The 20,731-nt window shown below is 39.4% G+C and overlaps 1 protein-coding gene across 1 annotated transcript in view; it reads right to left on the reverse strand.

The window, feature by feature from the left end:
* Positions 1–20,731, reverse strand: part of LOC149206545 (putative LRR receptor-like serine/threonine-protein kinase At1g67720) — a 233,692-nt gene that overhangs the window by 190,119 nt on the left and 22,842 nt on the right. Inside the window, 2 exon segments of the mRNA XM_089395469.1 lie at positions 3,710–4,085; positions 4,088–4,222. Coding sequence (XP_089251595.1) covers positions 3,710–4,085; positions 4,088–4,222 — 511 coding nt within the window.

Here is a 20,731-nt window from a genome sequence, read left to right on the forward strand (position 1 = left end):
TGGATCAAGCAAAGGAGCAAAAAAAGAGGGCATACAAGGATAAAGTGGCTAAGTATGGGCCCATTTGGGCAATCATTGATGAAATATGGAACAATCAACTCCATCGCCCTATACACGCACTGGGTATTTTTTGAACCCACTATATCATTATAAAGCTAAGGTGACAGGAGCTTTGAGGGGGGAGGTTAGAGATGGATTGGTTGACTGCATTGATAGCATGATCCCATTGGAGTGTGATCAGCTGGAGATACACTGACAGGTCACAACCTTCAGCACTGCCTCAGATACCTTTGGGAAGAACCTAGCAAAGATTGCAAGGGAAGCAGATGAGCCAGGTAAACAAAAATTTTAATTTTCAAATTCTTAATACTTATTTTGTTAAATCGTTTATAATTTGAAAGTTGGATATAATTTGTAATTTTGTTAAGCTAACTCATTACACTCCCATGTTTTTTGCAGCACAATGGTGGGAGGCTTTTGGTAGCCATTGTCCTGAATTGCAGAAGTTTGCAATTCATATTTTGAGTCAAACTTGTAGTGCTACTAGGTGTGAACACAATTGGTCTATCTTTGAGAGGATTCACACAAAGAAGAGAAACCGTTTGGATCAAAAACGGTTAAATGATCTAGTATATGTCCAATAGAACCTCCGGCTCAGGCACAACCAATTGTTGAACAAAAGCCCTAATTCAGATCCCATTGTGTTGGAAGACATTGATCCAACATCAGATTGGGTAGTGGAGAGTCATCCAGCAGAGTTTGCTTCTAATGAGGATATGGATTATGAATTACAAACGATAGCATCACTCGAACATAATGTTCAGTTGAATGCAGATCCTGATCCACTTGTACCAGCCTCAGCCTCAGAGCCAGCAAGTCCTCCAGTTGCAGGCGCTTCCTCTGCTCAGCAACAACAGAAGCGCATATCTTATCTATCTCAGCGTGCAGCTGCTGCACAGCCTGCTAGTGCTACCACTTCTACAGTTGCAGTTGGAGATGATGATGAGGAGCCATGGGGCCGCTTGTCTAACTCTAATGATGATCCAGAGATTGATCCACATGATTTCGGCTCCTCTAGCAGTAGCCAGTAGTACTGTAGTACTGGTCACAGTTTACTTTTGTTATAGAGGCCATTTCTAGCCTTCTTGGTTATGTGTTTTTGTTTTGATCTCTATATCATGATCATGTATGTATTGGGCAGTGCACTGGGTGCCATTTTGATATAATGGATATATTCATGAGCCTACTTTGATCATATGTTGTCTTCTATCTATATTCTAATGCTGTGTGTTTGGAAACATGAATGAAAGTCTTTAAAATTATGTTTTTTATAAAAAAAAAAAGAAATATTATATTTCATGTAATTTTTTACAACGACCGAGTCATTGAAATCGAGCCGATTCAGTCGATACCGAGTCGAAGTCGACCCTCGGCCGAGTCGGAGTCCGAGTCGAAGTTTTAAAACATTGTTGCAAACTACACTAACATACAGATCATAAACTGAAACAATAGATGAGACAAACACACAAGGGACATTGTTATTTTTGGACAACACGTCCCCAGAAAAACCCAATGCGGGAAAACCAATGCAACAGATAGAGGGTTTATATTATTAAGCAAGCAGAATCTGAGTACAATAGGTTGCCTATCACACCGTCTAACCTTTCAGAGAAATCTCGGCAACAAGAAATACATACGAGGATTTACCTTGTTCTCCAAGTCACAACTGATCCATTGAGTGGCCTGACTCCAGCAAACACTACGAAATCCCAACGCAGTCACTACTTGGGCCAGCGTCTTGCCTCTAGGAGACTACGTCACCCCTTCTGCTAGAGGAAGACTATTGTTCAGCCCCCCCGGCTCAAAACTTCGCTTCTCTAGCAAAATCTTGGACTTCTGATGAATACCCTGCACTACCATTGCAAGAGACCCTCCTGGCCTGTGTCAACACTGCATGAGCCCCTCCTGGGCTACGTAGGCTTCTACGCTGCCTCTTTGATGCTACTGTTTCCTCTCTGCCACGTACTCTTTGGCTCGAAACTCCTTTCCAATCCAAATCTCTACTTTTGCCCCTCCCACTGCAACTCAGATTACTAATTCGATTTTCTCAGCAAACCACACCCCAAAAAAATCTAACTGATTTGATCACTTGGTGTGTCTCCAACTGACCCTCAAGCCTCCTCTTATACTTTTCATGTTGATGAATCAACGGCCGAGATTAAATCCCTAATTAATGGCTAAAAATAAAACAGACTTGATCCTCGCCTCTTAGAAGCTTCTCACCCATATTTTTATTAACACCCATTAATATTTTAATTTTCTTAAGTTTAGACTTAGGAACCCATTAAAAATATTAATTATTTTAATAACTCACAATCCAGATGGAATTTCTCCAAACAATTTCTGGGTCTTGGAGATCTTATATATTCTAGCCCCTCCACAAAATTTCGGAGCTAGAGCACATCCGATGCTACCCAAAATCAACACCTCATAGTCTGTTGTTGGAAGACAGCTAGAACAAAGTGGGCAGGAATCAAAGTGATAGCCCCCACCCTAAGCAATTGTTTCGGTGCTTGTACAATCCGAGTGACAACACAGAGCATGGGTCCACCCATGCATTAAAACTTACAAAAATAAACAGTACAGAAATGGAAATTCCATACTGGGAATTGCAAGGAAACAACTGGAATACATTCCCAACTTTTTCTCTAGAGTTACCCTCCCGGAAGCTTTTGTTCTATAGAAATGGCTGGAGAATATGAAAGTTTCAAACATTTAAAAAAACAGAAAAAACATGAACGAACAATATTTCATTAACTATCTTAAGAAAATTCACGGTCATGCCATTTATGTTGATATCATAAGCATGACAATTAATTTTTTCAACCAAGGTACTTAAATATTTACACTGCTCACAAGGAATAAACTTGTTTTCAGCAGCAGATCAAAGGATTTCCAATTACTGAAACACAAAGGTGAACATGAGTTAAACAAGGGGAAATGGAATCCTAGTACAACTTAATTTTTTTTTAATCCAGATAACCTTCTCAAGCGTTTCACAGTATCCTCATACGCTCAATGCTTTCTGATCTCCAAGGTGCATGGATGCTATAGACATGCATCCACGAAGCACCAGACACTGTTTGGACAAACTAGAGAATTTCCCGGGGGTATTGTGACTGGCAAGATCTCACTTGTGGGTGTGCCCCTATCCACAGAAACCAGAACATGCACGCCTAATTAGTTTGGGGCATGTGTTTGAACATTAAGTCTCACCAACTTTAACATGTATACACACTAGAGACAACACTAAAAAAGATTCAAGATAATATACATAGCAAAAACTGAACTTCTACAAGAAGCTTTTTCCTTTTTTAATCTTTCTACAAGGTTAAAATGAATAAATGCATATAAAAAAGTAAAACCAAAAAATAAATAAAGAGTATGACTAAAGGAATGACTGTGGAGAATACATGCAAGAAAGGATAAGTTCTTCAAAGGAGAATTGCATCCCAAGAAAGGAAACAAGGAGCCAACTTTGAGAAATGGATCAGTTAAATTTTCAAAACCACCAGACTGAAAGAAGAGAAGTTGAATATGCCAAATAATTGTCAAGGAAAATCGTTTCCACCATTAGATTCAATACAAATAGAGAAAATACCTCCAATGAGAAATGATATTTGAAGGCCCAAGCTTCAAAATGACTTACCGTAGCGGTTCCTTACTTCTGGCACCAAAATTTATTCTTGCAGTAACCTTCAGGAAGAAATCTTCCTCAAAATCTGTTGCATACATTGAATCATTGAGAACACGCAACTCCAAAGTGGATATGAATGGAACACCAGTTGAAGCATCTAAAACACACACATTAATTGCACTAGATGCTGCTCTCAAGATAATTTCTTCAACATATACATCTGTTGCAGTTGCAATTGTTATTGTGATCCAACGCGTGGTGTCAAGATAGAGGTCGAACTTTGGGTATGCACTGCTATTATCAAAGTTGCCATATAGGAATGTTGCTCTAACAAGGTACCGTGTCCTCTCTGTAGTATTCAAGGCATAACAGTACTTCTTATTATCTATTGTCGACGGGTTTCAGTCGAAACATTGATTTTTACTGCCTTGCCACTAGTCACAGATCCCACGTCAGGAATCCACTGAAGCCCAGTGGTATTATCAATGAAATAAGCAGTACCTCCACAATCAATGCTGATGAAATCTGATCAAACCAATAAAATGATTACAGCTTTAGTAAACAAGATTCAATATTCAGCATCCGAAAAAAACAAGACCTAGAAGTAAAGAGCTCACAAGAAAAAAAAAATTACATTTGGTCTCCTCTTTTGACCAGTCCATCGCATATGTTTGTGGTTATTTAAATATTTACTAAATTCCTACAACATATCTAGTTTTTGAAATTCCAAACTTGTACCCTTTTAAGATTAACGTCTATTCCTGTTTTATATGCAACAGCAAACTTAATTTGCATTCAGAAAAATAGCACAACTTCATTCAGTTCAAGAAACTTTATTCGGTTCAAGCAACTAAACATGATAGAATTCTCATGGACTTTTGTCGTCAGCACATACACCCTCCAGATTAGTTTAATAAAATATTTTAATGTCATGATGTGTTGTGTTGTATGTACTCCAAACAATAATAAAATTGTAAAATGAGTTATATGAATATTTGTTTAACCTTTTTTTTTATTAATTTTTTTAATATAATTAAACATTTTTTTGGTGGATAAAAGTTATATATATATATATATATATATAATTGACATTGAAGAGAATGATAACAAATTAATAATCATTTATTTAATATTGAATGATGGCAATTTTTTTATATAATGCTCATATTATACTACAAAGCTAGGGTGGAATTCCTTGACAAGGTCTTAGGTGAGTCCTAGTGTTATATCAAGCTTTTGTAAAAGTGTGTTTGAGAATAATTTAAGCACATTTGGCTAAATTATTTTATTACAATTGGGTAAGTTGTTGAGGGTATGAGTCTAAATGTGTTTTCCCCTTTCAAGGGTTGATATTGTAATAATTTGATGTAAAAAATATTTTAGTGCATGGTCCCTCATATTTAGACACCATGGCTAAAATATTTGAGGTTGGAAAATTATTAATCCCCTCTAGTGTCAATTAATTAATTTTTCTGGCTAAATTAAATAAAAATCCTAAGCTAGAAAATTAATTAATTTTGAGTCAAAAATAATTATAGAGAAATTAATTTCTCTCCAAGTGGAAAATAATCTAAAATTCGTGGGTCAAAAGAAAGTCAATTTTTGAAGGGCCCCACCAAGGGAAAAATGGATATTTTAAGAATACTAGAGCCCTTGGACTTTGTTGGTTAAGTCAAAGTCAAATTTTTGAGGAAATTAATCCAAAATATTTATTTTTGGATTAATTAAAAGTGGGTTTTAAGAAAAATTCAAATTTTTCCTCAAAATTAAAAATTTGACAGTGGAGATTAAAAGATAAAGTTATTTTGAACAGTCGAGATTATTTTGACGAGGATCAAACCAACTAGCCAATATTTTCCACTTTGAGGGGTTTCTCTATATAACGAAGTCATTTTGCTTCTATTTGACATATTGGAATGATATAATTCTTGAACATTGGTATTGAGCGACTGCTCTGCTAGGAATATTTTGTATCATAATAGAAAGGCTTTGGGGTTTTGTTCATGGTGTTTTTCTTCTGCTCATATGTGATAAATGTTAGCTATGCGTGATCCTATATTGTGTTGAATATTGCTAAACAATTGTTATTTCATGTGTCGGTGATAAGAACATTCTATTGGTACATGATATCTTAGGTGATCTAAATCACCATATGATCTGACAATTTCATTTGAGAATATGATAGAGATTTATAGGTACGCTAGCCTTTGGGCTCCAAGTTCACAGACTATGGGGAAGAGCTTACTATGTTTGGGCACCGAAATTTCTTTATGGTATTTGATTTTGCAGAAGGGTTTTGGCCAATATTTATTTTTCAAAATTTATTCATCCATTGTTATTTATCCAAAAAAAATTCTCCAAAAAAAATTAATTTTGTAAATATTGTATATTTGTAAATTATTTCTAACCCATTTGTTTTGCAGCACTTGGGGTTTATATTTGGGGTTTGGCATTCTTTGATTCATTTATGCAAGTGGATTTCAAAATTGCTCAAGAGAATTTTGTTGGGGTTTTGGGGCAGATTTAGGCCTATGAAGGCAAGATCTAACCTCAAAGCTCAACGTTTGGCCTGAAGAGGAAGCGTTCAGCATTTTTGCAATGATTTGTGGCGAATTTATGTTTTTGCAGGGTTTCAAAAAAAATTTGAGGCCTTTAGGCCTAGCCGTTTTCCTTCTTAGGCCTAGTCGTGAGGCCTAGGAGCCTCCTAGTGCCCTCGACCCTTCCTTTTCCCTAAGCTGCAAGCCCTTAGGGGCCTTTTTCCCCCCCCCGGCCCCCCTCCAGGCCCATCGTTCAACCTCAAAAGGGCCTCGGTCCTCCTCCTTCCTCCTTGTCGTGGCCTCCAAGAGGCCTTTCTCGCTCTCGGCTCTCCATTTGGCCTTAGCCGTAGGCCCTCTAGGGCCTCTTCCTAGCCTTGTGTCAGCCTCTAAGGGCTTGACGTCAGCCCTTATGGGCTCATATTTGCTCATTCATCCCTTTTCTAACTTCATTTGTCCTATTTTTTCCCTTCTTTGGCCACTAGCCTTGTCTTGTGCCTCTTCTAGCCCTAGTCTTGGGGTTTTCTTAGCCTTGAAGCCTTGCCCTAGCCTTGTATTCAATCATCTCTAAATTTGAAATTGTTTGAGTGGCCTAACATTGGGGTTTCGCCGCAATATTAAAGCTAACTTGGTGGTTGCAGGTAGCCAAGCTCATTGGAAGTCAAACTAGCCTTCAACTAGGCCTTTACGCCTATTGGTTTGCCTCTCTTCCTCTAATTATCCTCTTTGTTTTGCTACAGTCATTTTATGCGATCATATAACTATAATAAATCCATTAATATTAACGAAACATCATCTAATAATCACTGAACTTGATTAGCTAATTGTTGGAGAATATTTGGCATTGATAATTTGGCATCTTGTTGGCTTATGAGGGACTGGATCATTAATTTTGTGAGTTATTACAAGTCTGATATATGTTATTTTGAGGTTTGATCTAAACATTAAAAATCTGATCTATAGATTCTAAGCAGTCTCATAATCAACTGGATATCATTGAAAATTTAATGCATTGATTTTCTAGCTTATATTTGACATCTTACATTGTTTCTTGACTGCTGATATAAAATTGCAGACCTCTGAGATTTAAGTCTCTAAAATTGGCTAAGGAACTTTTATAATTCATAATCATTTATGATTGAAGTGATTTGGACTTAAAATTTGGTCATTGGCATCTATTTGCACACATAAGTGCTCTAATCGAATTGATAAGTGTTTAATAAGTTTGACTAACTGTTCTATGTGACATTGTGATCTTGCTTCTCATTGCTATTCATTGAGTAATTGGGTACATTGTTCATTGCTAAATTGGATATCTCCTGTGGATGCTATTGTATCTAATAAGCATATTGGTGATTCATTGATTATAATCTTGAAGATTGCTAATTGTCTTAAGAAGCATTGATCTTGTCTTATTTGTCACTTGAGCAATTATCTATTGGTAATACCGGCAACACTTTCTGGCACCGTTTAGTTTGAGCACTTCCTCTTGTGGTTGAGATTGTCATTCATTTATTGTTGAAGTACCTTGTTGTTCATAATTGAAAATCATTATAATCAAGTACTTAAAAAAAATTAATAATCTCACCTTAAGAGCACTCACATTTCGCACTTGCATCTTAGGATTAGCCTCTTGCATTAATTAATTTACTTCCAAGCATAAGCTTGGTCGATAGAGATATAGGCCCACCTTTATCATCTAGCTTGAAGAGTTTAGCACCTCTTTAGTCATTAACATGGTGACCTTGCAGTCATCAGAGCCACAATCTCTGCACCGCCAGAGGCATCGGGTGGTTAGAACCTAAGGGGAGGTATCATTAATCAAGCCATAGCTTGCTTCCCCTTGGCTTTTCTCTCACAACCTACTCTAAAGACTATCTTCAAAACAGTAAAGAGGAAGGATACATTTAAAATAGGCATATAACTTAAAATAAACCAAGATTTTGCATTTCACCTAGATTGTAGGATTTGCATCTCATTTAGGATAGTGAAGCATCCTTAAGCAACAATTGTTCATCTGGTAACTTGGTAAATAATTTGTTTTAAGCAAGTAATTGACTCCATTTAAGGCACTGGTCTTCCATGATAATCTAATTAAATCATTTAACTTGCTAATTCAACCAAGTTGTTAAGTCATTCAGTTGTGTCTCCCAGATTTGTTGGTTGCCAACAAGTCTTCCATCTTCACATTTCATAGGGACTACCCCCCATAGCTTGTTGTAGGGAGACAGCTAGAACAGATAGGGTGGGGATCAAAGTGATAGCCCTCATCCTGAGTGTTGTCGCATCTTGCCAATACAGTTTGGGCGAAAACACTCACGAACCAGGTGATGACCATATGAGGGAGGTAGAGCTCATGCCAGCCTTTTTCCCACATGCCAATTCATTATATCCTTAGTCATCTTTTGAATTTTGATTTTATTTCTTTTCTTTATTGTATCCATGATATGCTTTTTCTTTTGTTTTAGCTGCATAAACCTCCCAAGGCAATGTTTTCAAGCCCTACTCAAGGTATGTGAACATATGAGTGCCAAATCTCCAAGAACCAATGACAAGTTGTACCTAAAGAATGGAGGTGAGACATGGGGCTTGTAATGTGGTATGGAAAATGTTAAGTATGGTATAGGGAGAATGGAACACGCTATCTCAATCATGGGTTTCCAAGTATTGTCCCTCCTATAGCCCAAAGGACCTTAAGGGGGTCCCACTGGACTGAAGTCAAAGATTAACCCTCTGGTAAGGTGAGAGAACAAGATTATGGTCAAGGTATGTCAAACTTCTAGATCACCCCATCATCCATATCAAATGCCCAAAAGAGACAAGTATAAGCATCGGATTGCAAAATGATCAAATGTCTTTTGAATAGCAGCCCACCTTCAAATGAGTGCAAACGTCGAATGGTGAGAAGCATATCGCTAATGCAAATGGTGGAGGCACATGGCATATAATCATCTAACAATGGCTAGTAGGGGTTGTTGGTTGTCTAGATGATCGGCTAGCTATTAAATAGAGAAGAAACTTTTCCTTTTTGGTGGGTGGCATTAGGTTCCAACTTGGGGACATGAGATCACCGTAGAGCGCATGATCCATATGCTTGAACAGGTAGTTCATAAGAACTCCAGCAATCCCTGGGTTCATAGATTGTAACCTGCACATCCAAATCAACTTGGTTGGGAGCATGTGCATTGGGTGTAGGTTATCACCCATGTTTTATATGATGATAGAAATTCGTACAAAAAATAAAATCTATTCGAAATACAATCTAATCTATGACGAAACATAGTATGCAAATGCATGATGTTAGAATGCTCACGCAATATGAAATGCAACTAATTACTATGCATGATTAAAGTCAGTTTCCATCAAACAAAGTTAGGTGGCTACTTTTCACCGATGAAGGCAAAAGTTCACCATCAAGTTTAGCAATGTGGAAATAGCCCATACCCACTTTGCCATGGATCCTAATTGGAATTGGGTCTTTGCCAATCAAGATAAGATCACATACTAGGTGTTCTCTCTTTGGTCTTTGGACCCACTGCTTCTTGGTGATTGGTTGTCTTTTTTTAGGCTTTTTAATATGACAAACATCTTGTGGAATAGGAGGCTTGCTAGACTTCGGGGACCCTCTAGAATGGTCTTGACTCATATTCTTTTGATCCTTGCTAACTATGGCCTTGTTAATGGGTCCATGGAAAAGGAAAGGTTCAATATCCTCAACATGGTCAGGCATCTGTGGTTGCCTATATAAGTCAAATGGTGTTCCATCGCAAGCGAGAATGGTGGCATATGATTTGCAATTGACCACCAATTGAGGTATGTGAAATTTTCTTTGAAATGCAGCAACTGGAATTTATTTTTCTAGCTAATTAATTATCGAGTTTATTTTTACCGGCAAAATAACGAATAAATCACACTGCAATTTCTTCACCATAAAAACGTTGCGGAAAATAAAATACTAGAAACTGGGACATATAGAGCACACACAAAAATTATGATAGTTATTTTTGGACAATTGTCCCCAGAAAAACCTAATGCAAGAAAACCGATGCAACAAATGAGGGTTTTATTATTATGCAGCAGTGAAATTCTAAGTACAATCTTTGGATGCCCAATTGGCTATCCAATCAGCAAAATAATATGGCCAAAATATCTGTGAGGCAAATACCTCAACACCACGCCTGACCCTGCTCCAACAATTGGCAAAACTATCTGCCCGTACAGCGTCTGTGTGAGCCTTTGCCCAGGCTCTACTCGCTTCGCCCCCAGAACTACTGGAATGATGATGTCCTGGCTAACTCTAACTTTGGAAATGACTTGCTTGACCTCCTGGAGATTTTTCGAGCCAATTGCAATTGAATCCCCCTTCCTCTCAGCAAAATTGATCTCCATCTAAAGTTATTTGCGCAGCCACTCTAGGAAATGCGTCCCTTCTACTGCTGACTCTCCAAAACTGGAAACCTTCCTCTAGAATCATTGTCTCTGCCCCTTTGTGTCCCTTCTAGCTCGAACTCTCTTCCTTTGCTCGACCTCTAAAGCTAGATAGCTAGCTTGATCTGCCAAGGAACTCGCACTATTAGCGTCTCTCTCATGTGTCTAGCTACAACCCTATCGACCCCCTCTTATAATATCTCGTTGGCTCACCAACGGCCATGATTAAGTCCTCATCAACGGCTAAGATCATCTTTGGGTTGATCCATGTGGGTTTCTAAAGAGATTTCACCTTTCTCAATTAATTTCTATTAATTAATCATTTTCCCTAAGTTAGACTCAAGAAAAATTTAATTACTGATTAATTAAGTTAATTGAGACATCTCTAGGTGTTTTCTCCTGAAACTTTTTCTGAGTTATGGAGCTCTTATGTTTCTAAGCTTCTTTGACCAAAGTCAAGACTATAACACCTATTCGATGCTATAAAAATCAACAAGGTACACCACTTTCTTGACAATAACACACCCCAAGCATCATGCACATCAATGACTACAATATCCATTAGCATAGATATATCCTTATTGGTTGCCAAAGACACCTTCACATCTATAATAAGACCATTGACAGGCATAGACTTGGAATCAAAACCACACACATTCTTGTAAGGTCTAGTGATGCCCATCTCTAATTGATGCATGACTCTTAAGGGCATAACATTTGCTAAGGCGCCAGAATCAAGCGTATAATTGTGTAGTATGAAACTATTGACCACTAGGGATAACAGGAATGGGTTATGGCCTCCATTCTTCCTATCAAAATACATGTTTTGTAGTATGACAGGAGGGTCCTCAGGCTCTTCCTCAAAGTCAAAAGCCTTCCCAATTTGCCTCCTTTGAGCAAGAAGCTTTGCCATCTCCAAAAGAGGGACTTGTAAATTCACCTTAGCCAAAACATTAGTCATATCCACATCTAATGCAACATCAATGTTTTGGGGTTTTGACTTAGGTTTATTTTGAGAGTGTACCTGAGATTTGTCCTTCTTTTAGGATGTAGTGTTGAAGGTTGAACTTGTTTGGCCTTGGTCAGCATTCCTTCTAGAGTATGTAGACCTTTGAATTTTTCACTATTTTCCACAACCATGATTGGCTCAACTTGATCATTAATATCTTCATTGTGGACTTGATCAGGCTCTAGGTGGAAATTGTTAGATTTTGGTTGCAATAGATAGGTGTTCTATTCTCTATGGTGTTTATGAGGCTAAGGAACACATTTTCTCCAATAACCAAAAAAGGTTTCGCGAGAAAATACCTCAATTAGATTAATTAGCCAATTATTAAAATTCCCCTAAGTCTAACTTAGGAAAACTAGTTGATTAAATCAGATTAATTGAGGAAAACCGATTTTTCTCTAGAGACTTCCAGAAAAGTCACTTGATGGGATCAAGATGATCTTAGCCATTGATTGTGATTAGATCATGGTCATTGATTGCTCAACGAGAGATTATAAGAGCAAGTCGATGGGGTTTGGAGAGATACACTTGAGCAGTTCGACTTACCCAGTTGCAGTGAATTAGCAAAGGCACAGTTGAAGCAGAGGGAGACACCAAAAGCAGTGTTTCAGCAAAGATTTAGGAAGAGAATTATGGAGAGGAATTTCCACAGTGATTTCTAGTTTCCAAAGGCAAGAAGGAGGTTGATTTTATCATCAAAGAAGGAAGCTGAAATTAGCAGTGCGATTTGCCATTTCACCAGTGCGAGTGACAAAGGAGCTCGATTCAGTCGTCAGTTGTCGGAGACATTGTCAGAGGTAGAGCAAGTGGGTCAACGAGTCACTGAAGGTCGATTTCCTAGAAGATTAATTTTCACAAAGGCAATGTGAATTTTTGGAACAAACAGTGCTAAATTCTGGTCAACAATGCGAGTTGCCAAGAGGAGCTGTGAATTGTTGGGAAGAGGCCAAGTTGTTTCTGCAGAGGGAACTTAGTGTTTCCACACTATTTTTGACAGTGGAGAAATTGTATACCGGAGCTTTGCCAATATCACGCAAGCAGTTTTATCTCTCATATTACTGAAGAATAAGAATATAAACCCTCATCTGCTACATTGGTTTTCCTCACATTGGAGTTTTTCCAGGGACCATAGTCCCAAAATCTTGGTGTCCATAATTTTATGTGTGCATTATTTTCTCAGTTCCTGAATTTTATTTGTGAAGATTGCAATGTTGAATTAATCGTTATTTGTCATAATAATTTCTTAAGACAAATAAACTCCATAAGTTAGCAGATTAATTTCCGGTTACTGCAATTTGTGGAAATTTCACAGAAATAAGTGTCATCGAGCAAGATGTTGAAGGGAGCACCATTATTTACAATGTTTAGGTGCTCAAGGACTTCCTCCTCCTCTTCCACTTGGTTATAAGGACATTCTTCATGATAGTGACATTCCTCACAAGGCTAGCACCAAGGAAACTCTTCTTGTCCTACCAAATTTGTTGGGGCAGGGGTGTTTGTAACAATCTATTGATTAGCACGGTCACCCTCAGGAGCCTTCTTTTTGAAAGGTTTGTCCTTATTGAATTGTGATTTAGGAGGGAAGTTTGAACGAGACCCCCTTTCTCACTTCAACATGATGAATTTGTTAATCAATTCCATTTTGCCCTACATCAGCTCATTCCTAACTTTGTCGAATTTCTAGGCAATTGTCTACAAATCAAGATCCAACTAAGAACTAGGCTTAACCTTGGTTTCAATTGTAACCCTAGGGTAATTAAACAAATCAATCCTAGTAGTGTTTATATTTTGCTCTATCTCAGCAGCCATGAGCTTAGCGTCTACTAGGTTTTTAGGTCCTTTGTCTCTAAGGACATATGTCAAATGTCCATGGAGAGATCTCATATACCTATCAAGGATGGTGTCATTAGTAGTATTATATCTTTCAAGGATTTCCTGGAGTAGGTTCTCGAATCTTTCAATGTATTCCTTCACAAATTCTTTCTCAATTTTAGTAGCTTGAATGAACTTGTCAAGAAGGATAACTCCTTCCTTGGTTGTAGCCCATCTTTTGTTGAATGCTTAGTGAAAGGTATCCCAATCAATGATGCTACCTTGGGGTAAACTAAGATACCAATCCCTAGCACTCCTTTCAAAGGTCAAGGCAAAAAGCATCATAACTGCATCTTCCTCCATTATTAGCTTAGTACCAACTTCCTAGTAAAACTCATGTATATGCTTCTCTACAGTGGTGGCATCAATACCATTGAATTTAGGCAACCACTTGTAATACTTCTTTGGTAAGGGATGTGAAGCATCAAGGAGTTGGCTTACATCCAATGGCCCAAATGCAGCTACAAGCCATGGCTTATCCATGGTATTAGGGGTAGTGTTGTCTACAAAGGGATTTCTAACCATGGGACTGTGGAATTATGGGAGATGTAACTGCTTCAGCAAACTTTCAAGTAGTCTTCCTCTTCCTTGGAGCTATGGTATCATCAGAAGAACTACCAGGGGTCTTGATTGGATTAGATTCAGGGAGTCGCCAAAAGAGAATCTATTTTTTCGTTTTAAATGTATTCTTCAAAGAAGGTGAAGCTTAATCTTTAAATCACAAGGAGGTTGGCTCAAATCCTCCCCAGCAATGGTGTTAGGTAAACTTGACTCGGGGAAAGAGTCAAAGTTGATTGAGTCAACAATAGTAGTTTTGGGCACATGGTTTTTTGGTTGCCCATGGATTGCATGTAATGGAGCCTTTAAAAGGCTAGGAGGAACTCTATTGTAAGGGGCCAGGGAGGTGAGCGGTGAAGGCTCACTTGGCCGGCTTGGTTGGGTTTTGGCCAAGGGACTAATGGAATTTCGTTAGCTAGTTTTTCCCCAAAATTGGCGTTTTCCCAAGGTAAACATGGTGTAATGTTTATGTTTTGTGTTTTGTTGTTGAAAGTGAATTTATTTTCTCCCTAGTAAAATTTCTACATTTGGTATCAGAGCCAAAGGTGGACGTATTAGAGCCTCAGTCTAGGTTTTGGCTTCAAAGGGACACCTTTGCGACCAAGGTTAATATAGAGAGTGGGTTGATAATGGCTTTGAGGTTGAAATTATGGACTTGGTACGAGGGATGAGTTTGGAGCAGAACCCCTGCAAATAGAACATGAGCACAGTGTGAGTACTATGGAACGACCTAGGAGATTAAGCAAGAAGGATCTTGCTAGATAGGAGGCGAGGCACAGATCCATGCGAGAGAAGAGTGACACATTATCAATCTCCCTGAGCCAAAATGAATGCGTTGGCAATGATGGGCAATGTCCCAGCAAATCTGGAAGTGCTCCAAGGGTTGAGTCAGAAGCATTGCAGAGAGAGTGAATGCAATATTGAATGGGGCAATATCATGGTTCGCACAAGCTAGCATGTTGCAAGGAGAATGCACAATGGTGGTGCCCATTTTCAAGTAGCAACGAGTTGAAGTATCGCAATGTAAGTGCAAAACATCATGAAAGCCACCAGTCAAAAGCTTGAGCTATGAAGTGATTGAGGGTGTGTGAGTCTAAGACCTTTTCCTGGGCAAGATGACATGCCCCTCATCATTTCTGCGAGAATCAATATTAAAGACACTTTGTTGTGCTTCCCCATCAACGTTTACAAATGCTTAATGTTAGTTTTTGTAGCATCAGATGTTTTCTAGACTTGAAATTTTGTGGAGAGGCTAGAATACATGAGATCTCCAAAACCCATAAATCGTTTCGGGAAATTCCGCCTAGAAATGACTTAATTAGATTATTAACCAGTTTTTTAAATATTTCCAAAGTCTAAACTTAGGGAATATGGTTAAGTAATCTAGAAACTCACACGGATTGATCCAGAAATGATCCTACCCATTGATTAAGTTTTAATATTGGTCATTGGTGCTCCAACAAAGGATTATAAGAGGAGATCGATGTGGTGATGGAGAAGACACTTGAGCAGTTCGATTTCTGAGTAGATCGATTTCCAGAGTAGCAGCAATCAGTTGTCGGAGAGAGAGCCAGTGAGATCGAAGCAGTAAGAGGGGCAGAGACAGTGAAGTCTAAGGAAGGATTCCAGATACAGTGAGTGCATTTGCAGAGAGGCAGAGGAACCACAGTGAGGCTGACACTGGGGCAGCGCAGTAGCCTCTAGAGGCAGTTTCAATTCTGTTGGGGAAGGACGAGTTTCAGAGCCAAGAGCTAGACAGAGGTTCTGGAGGCCAGGAGAGACATTTTCCTAGACAGCAGCAGCCCAAACGGCTAGAGGAGAAGCTGGTTCGAACTGAGTGCAGAAGGGATTGTGCTAGGGTGATACAGTGGTTGCGCAAAGCCAGTTTGGATGGCTCCCCTGGAGCTGAGGTCAGAGCCCAGATTTGCCTGTGGAGTGAAGAATTTTCCTCGCTAGATTTTTCTTGCCAGTATTTCTCTGGAGGATTGCCAACTTCAGCATGCAGTTGTACTCAGATTATTTCACTGTTGCTTAATATTAAATCCCTCAGTTGCTGCACCAATTTTCCCAAGTTGGGTTTTTCTGGGGACTTTTGTCCAAAAATAACTGTGTTATTTTATGTGTGTGCTAGCATTTCTTCCAGCATTTATTCTTCCACAGTTTTATTTGTGTAGGTTGCAGTATGATTTATTCAGTATTTGTTATAGGAAACAGTAAATAAATTGTTAAATTAAAATAACAATTAGGAGAATACTTTCCAGTTGCTGCAATAGGATTCTGGTTTTGGAATTCTCACATGATATCAAAGCACAGTTGATCAGTTGGGCAACTCAGTGGCAAACACTGAAGGAGTTTCATTGTTCAGTGTGGGCAGCAGAGCGAAATCCCACAGGGCAGCAAGTCACTTTGCCAAGAGGCCGAGTTTCTTAAGGAGATTCAATTTTTTTGAAGGACAGAAAAATACAAAAAATAAAAAATATTTCTCCAGATCGAGTGATTCCAAAGATAGAGGAAGCAACCTAGTATTTTCACAAATCAGATCTCTAGTTGGACACAGTAGTTTTGCAATCTAGAGCAGAGCTAGCATTGGGTGAAAGGAAGAAGAGCACACACTAACAGAAAATTTTCCTCAGGGAACTTCTAGTCTCAAGAATTTAGTTTTTTTTCTTGCAGATCAGCAGTCGTGAGCGGATTTCCTCACTCCAAAATGGAGTGCGAATAGTTGAGCAGAAGGAAGGAGGAGATTTTCAACATTTGTTGAGATGGCCACTGCTAGACTTCGTGATCAGGACAAGTTGGATGGAGCTTCCAACTATGTCATTTGGAAGGCAAGGATGTCCTTCCTTCTAGATGAATATGGCCTGAAGCCATATATTGATGCAGTGGTAGCAGTTCCCTAAGATGCAGATCAGCTGAAGGAGTACAGAAAGGAGATGGTGCGGGCAAAGAGATTGATCCTAGATGGTGTCCGGGATCATGTTGTATCACATATAGCGGCCAAGGGAACGGCCAAAGAGATGTGGGATACACTTTCCATGTTGTACCAAGGAACTTCCTAGCAAGGGAAGATGTACTCAGAAGAGAAGTTGAGGCTCATCCGAATGCAGAAGGGGGAAGGCATAGACTCTTTCATCACCAGGGTTCAAGAAGTCCGGGACCAGTTGCGAGCTGTTGGGGCAGCGCCTCAACCCACAGATTGGCACAAAACAATCTCTCAGAGGAGTCGCAGGTATTCATCCAAAATATCTTGGGCAGAAATACCTTGCCAAGGTGGGACAGGATGTGGGTCGATTTGTATCAGGAGTTGAGACGAGCTCCCTTGAAGAGCTCCATCAGTGGTAGCAGCAGCGGATCAAAGCAGGTGAAGGAGGAGGAGAATGTGGCCCTCGCATCGAAGGGTCCTAGTCAAGGACAGGGGGAGCAGAGGAAAAAGGACTTGTCAAAAGTCAAGTGCATTAGATGTGGTGAGCTTGGTCATTACAGTACCCAGTGTCCTCTCAGGAAGAAGGACAAGGAGGAGAAGCACGACCAACAGGTAGGTTCAACAAAGATCGATAGGCTATCCCCTAGGCTGGAGGAAGACTTCACCACATTTGCTGACATACCTCCAGGAGTGAGGTGGGGAGATTTGGTGTTGTAGCCCCAGAGTGCTACAAATGGGCAAGGTCCTTGAGGAGTCCACCTCATGGATCAATACCTTGTTACGAGGGCCCACAGTATTCAATAGCAGGATGGATCAGTGGCAGTAGATGCAGTCAGAGGTAGACTGACAGATGTTGAGACTAGTAGCAGTTAGATGTTGAGGAGCACAGTGCAGAGTTGTCAGCAGTGCAGTTGGCAAAGTGCAGAGTCAGCAGCGCAGATTCCTCAGTGAAAACAGAAGTAGTCAGGACTCGAGAGAAAGATGCATCATGTTGATCACATTTGATTCAGTATTTAGGATGCTCCCCAGTTGCAGCAGTAAGAGATGAGACAGAGTTGCAGTTGCAGATGCAGTGTTGGCAGCAGTATGGCAATGTCAGCAGCAACACAGATGCAACGTATATCAAAGTTGCGCAGTGGTTGGTGGGCAGTATGGCCAGACATCAGCAGCGTGAAAGGAGATGATGCAGAGACAGGGAGTTGCTACAAGGTGTGCAAGAGCACTAGAACACATTCCTCGCTAAGAGGGAGTGTTAGTTTTTGTAGCATTAGATGTGTTCTAGCCTTGAAATTCTGTGGAGAAGCTAGAAAACATGAGATCTCCAGAACCCAAAAATCGTTTCTGGAAATTCCACCTAAAAATGACTTAATTAAATTATTAACCATTTTTTAAACATTTGTCTAAACTTAGGGAATATGGTTAATTAACAAGTATTAATTAAGTCAAGGCGAGAATCATCTAGAAACTCACACAGAACGATCCAAAGATGATCCTAGCCATTGATTAAGTTTTAATCTTGGTCGTTGGTGCTCCAATAGAGGATTATAAGAGGAGATCGATGTGGCGATGGAGAAGACACTTGAGCAGATCGATTTCCAGAGTAGCAATAGTCAGTTGTCGGAGAGAGAGCTAGTGAGATCGAAGCAGTAAGAGAGGAGCAGAGACAGTGAAGCCAGAGGAAGGATTCCAGATCCGATGAGTGCATTTGCAGAGAGGCAAAAGAGCCACAATGAGGTTGACGTTGGGGCAACGCAATAGCCTTTAGAGGCAATTTTGATTTTGCTGGTGAGAGACAAGTTTCAAAGCCAGAAGCTAGACAGAGGTTCTGGAGGCCAAGAGAGACATTTTCCCAGACAGTAGCAGACCAGACTACTTGAGGAGAAGTTGGTTCAAACTGAGTGCAGAAGGCACTGTGCTAGGGGGACGTAGTAGCTTCTCAGAGACAGTTTGGACGGCTCACCTTAAGCTGAGGTTAGAGCCCTAATTTTCCTATGGAGTGAGGAATTTTCCTCACTAGATTTTTCTTGCCAGTATTTCTCTGTAGGATTGCCAGTTTCGGCATCCAGTTGTACTCAGATTATTTCACTGCTACTTAATATTAAAACCTCAGTCGTTGCACTGATTTTCCCAAGTTGGGTTTTCCCAAGGACTTTTGTCCAAAAATAACCGTGTTTTTTATGTGTGTGTGCTAGCATTTCTTCCAGCATTTATTCTTTCATGGTTTTATTTGTGTAGGTTGTGGTGTGAGTTATTCAGTATTTGCTGTAGCAAATAGTAAATAATTGCTAAATTAAAATAACAATTAGGAGAATAATTTCCAATTGCTACAATAGGATTCCGGTTTTGGAATTTTCACACTTAATCCAAAGATTCCTATTGAACCAGTGATAGCTAATTGGTCCTACTTTTGCAAGAATTGATTATACCAGGGCACCTAGCTGCTAGTGGATTTAGAAAGCAATCACCGCAACAAATTTGTCGCTAGGAGCAACAAGGGTTTTCTCTCACCAATGCAGGTGGCAGATAATTACAAGCTCTTGAAATTGAAGGTTATTGAAGGCTCCACATCTTTTTATTCTCCGCAGCTAATTATGATCTCAACCATTTTGATGTAATGAATGATAAAGTAAAACTCCAAGCAATGATTGTTAATGTTGTCAATGGCATGTATGGAATTTGAGAGACTAGATTCCGAAAGTGTGTGCCTGGATATGTGAATGCGCCTACTCAGCTTCCCAGAGCTTGTGGGGGGGGCCACAGCAGGCATCTACAGTGCACGGTCTACCAGTTATGTCACAAAGGGACACGTTGGGCACTGACAACATTGCTCAAAGTCCTAGCACAGTGCTTGGCTATGAAATGGACCTACGACAGCGTATCCTTATGGAGATGGGGTTTACAATTCTAGTGCCCCTAGTGGATACGGTGCAGGTAATGGTGTAAAATGGGACACGGGCATGGATAAGTTGTTTGGTCTACAGCTACGCAAAGGGAAAGTTATCAAGTTGATGGTGGAATTGAATTTATTATTTTGAAATCTCAGAATATGTGAACAAGTTGATGTTAATGACACATAATTCGAGTGGAGATATAGTGGTTAGAAATTTGTGATCAGATATCATAGAGGATCCCAAGCTAAAACATCCTCCAGTAGTGCTTCTTCCATCTGTCTCACTGCCTCCCCAATCATATCCAATCAATTGGACATCATTATTTCTATCATACTTCAGGCAGTAATGGATTGTTCCTTGTAGATATCTCAGTATATGCTTGGCTGCTATCCAATGGTCATATTCAGGCTCTATCTGAAACTGACTTAGAATATTCACTGCAAAACAAATGTCTATGTGAAAAATTATGAATCTACACATTGGAAATCCTACTGCAATCACAGGTTTATCATCTCCTACTTGTTTTTACATTCGACAAGTTATTTAATTATTTAAATAGCGATGAAAACACTATTGCAGACTACACATACATATAGATCATGAACTAAAATAGAATGAGACAAATACACAAGGTACAACGTTATTTTTGGACAATCGTTCCCGGGAAAACCCAATGCGGAAAAAATAGTGCAGCAGCTCTGTGGGTTTTCTATTATTAAGCAGTAGATCTTAATACAACTCTAGATACCCTCTCAGCAATCCAGTTACAAAGATAAAAATATACTGGCAGAAACCTAAGTGAGATTACCTCACTTCACC

The sequence above is a fragment of the Pinus tabuliformis genome, chromosome 1_2, assembly GCF_031772625.1.
Source record: "Pinus tabuliformis cultivar Carrire ecotype Pingquan chromosome 1_2, CPIR1, whole genome shotgun sequence".
Lineage (NCBI taxonomy): Eukaryota > Viridiplantae > Streptophyta > Pinopsida > Pinales > Pinaceae > Pinus > Pinus tabuliformis.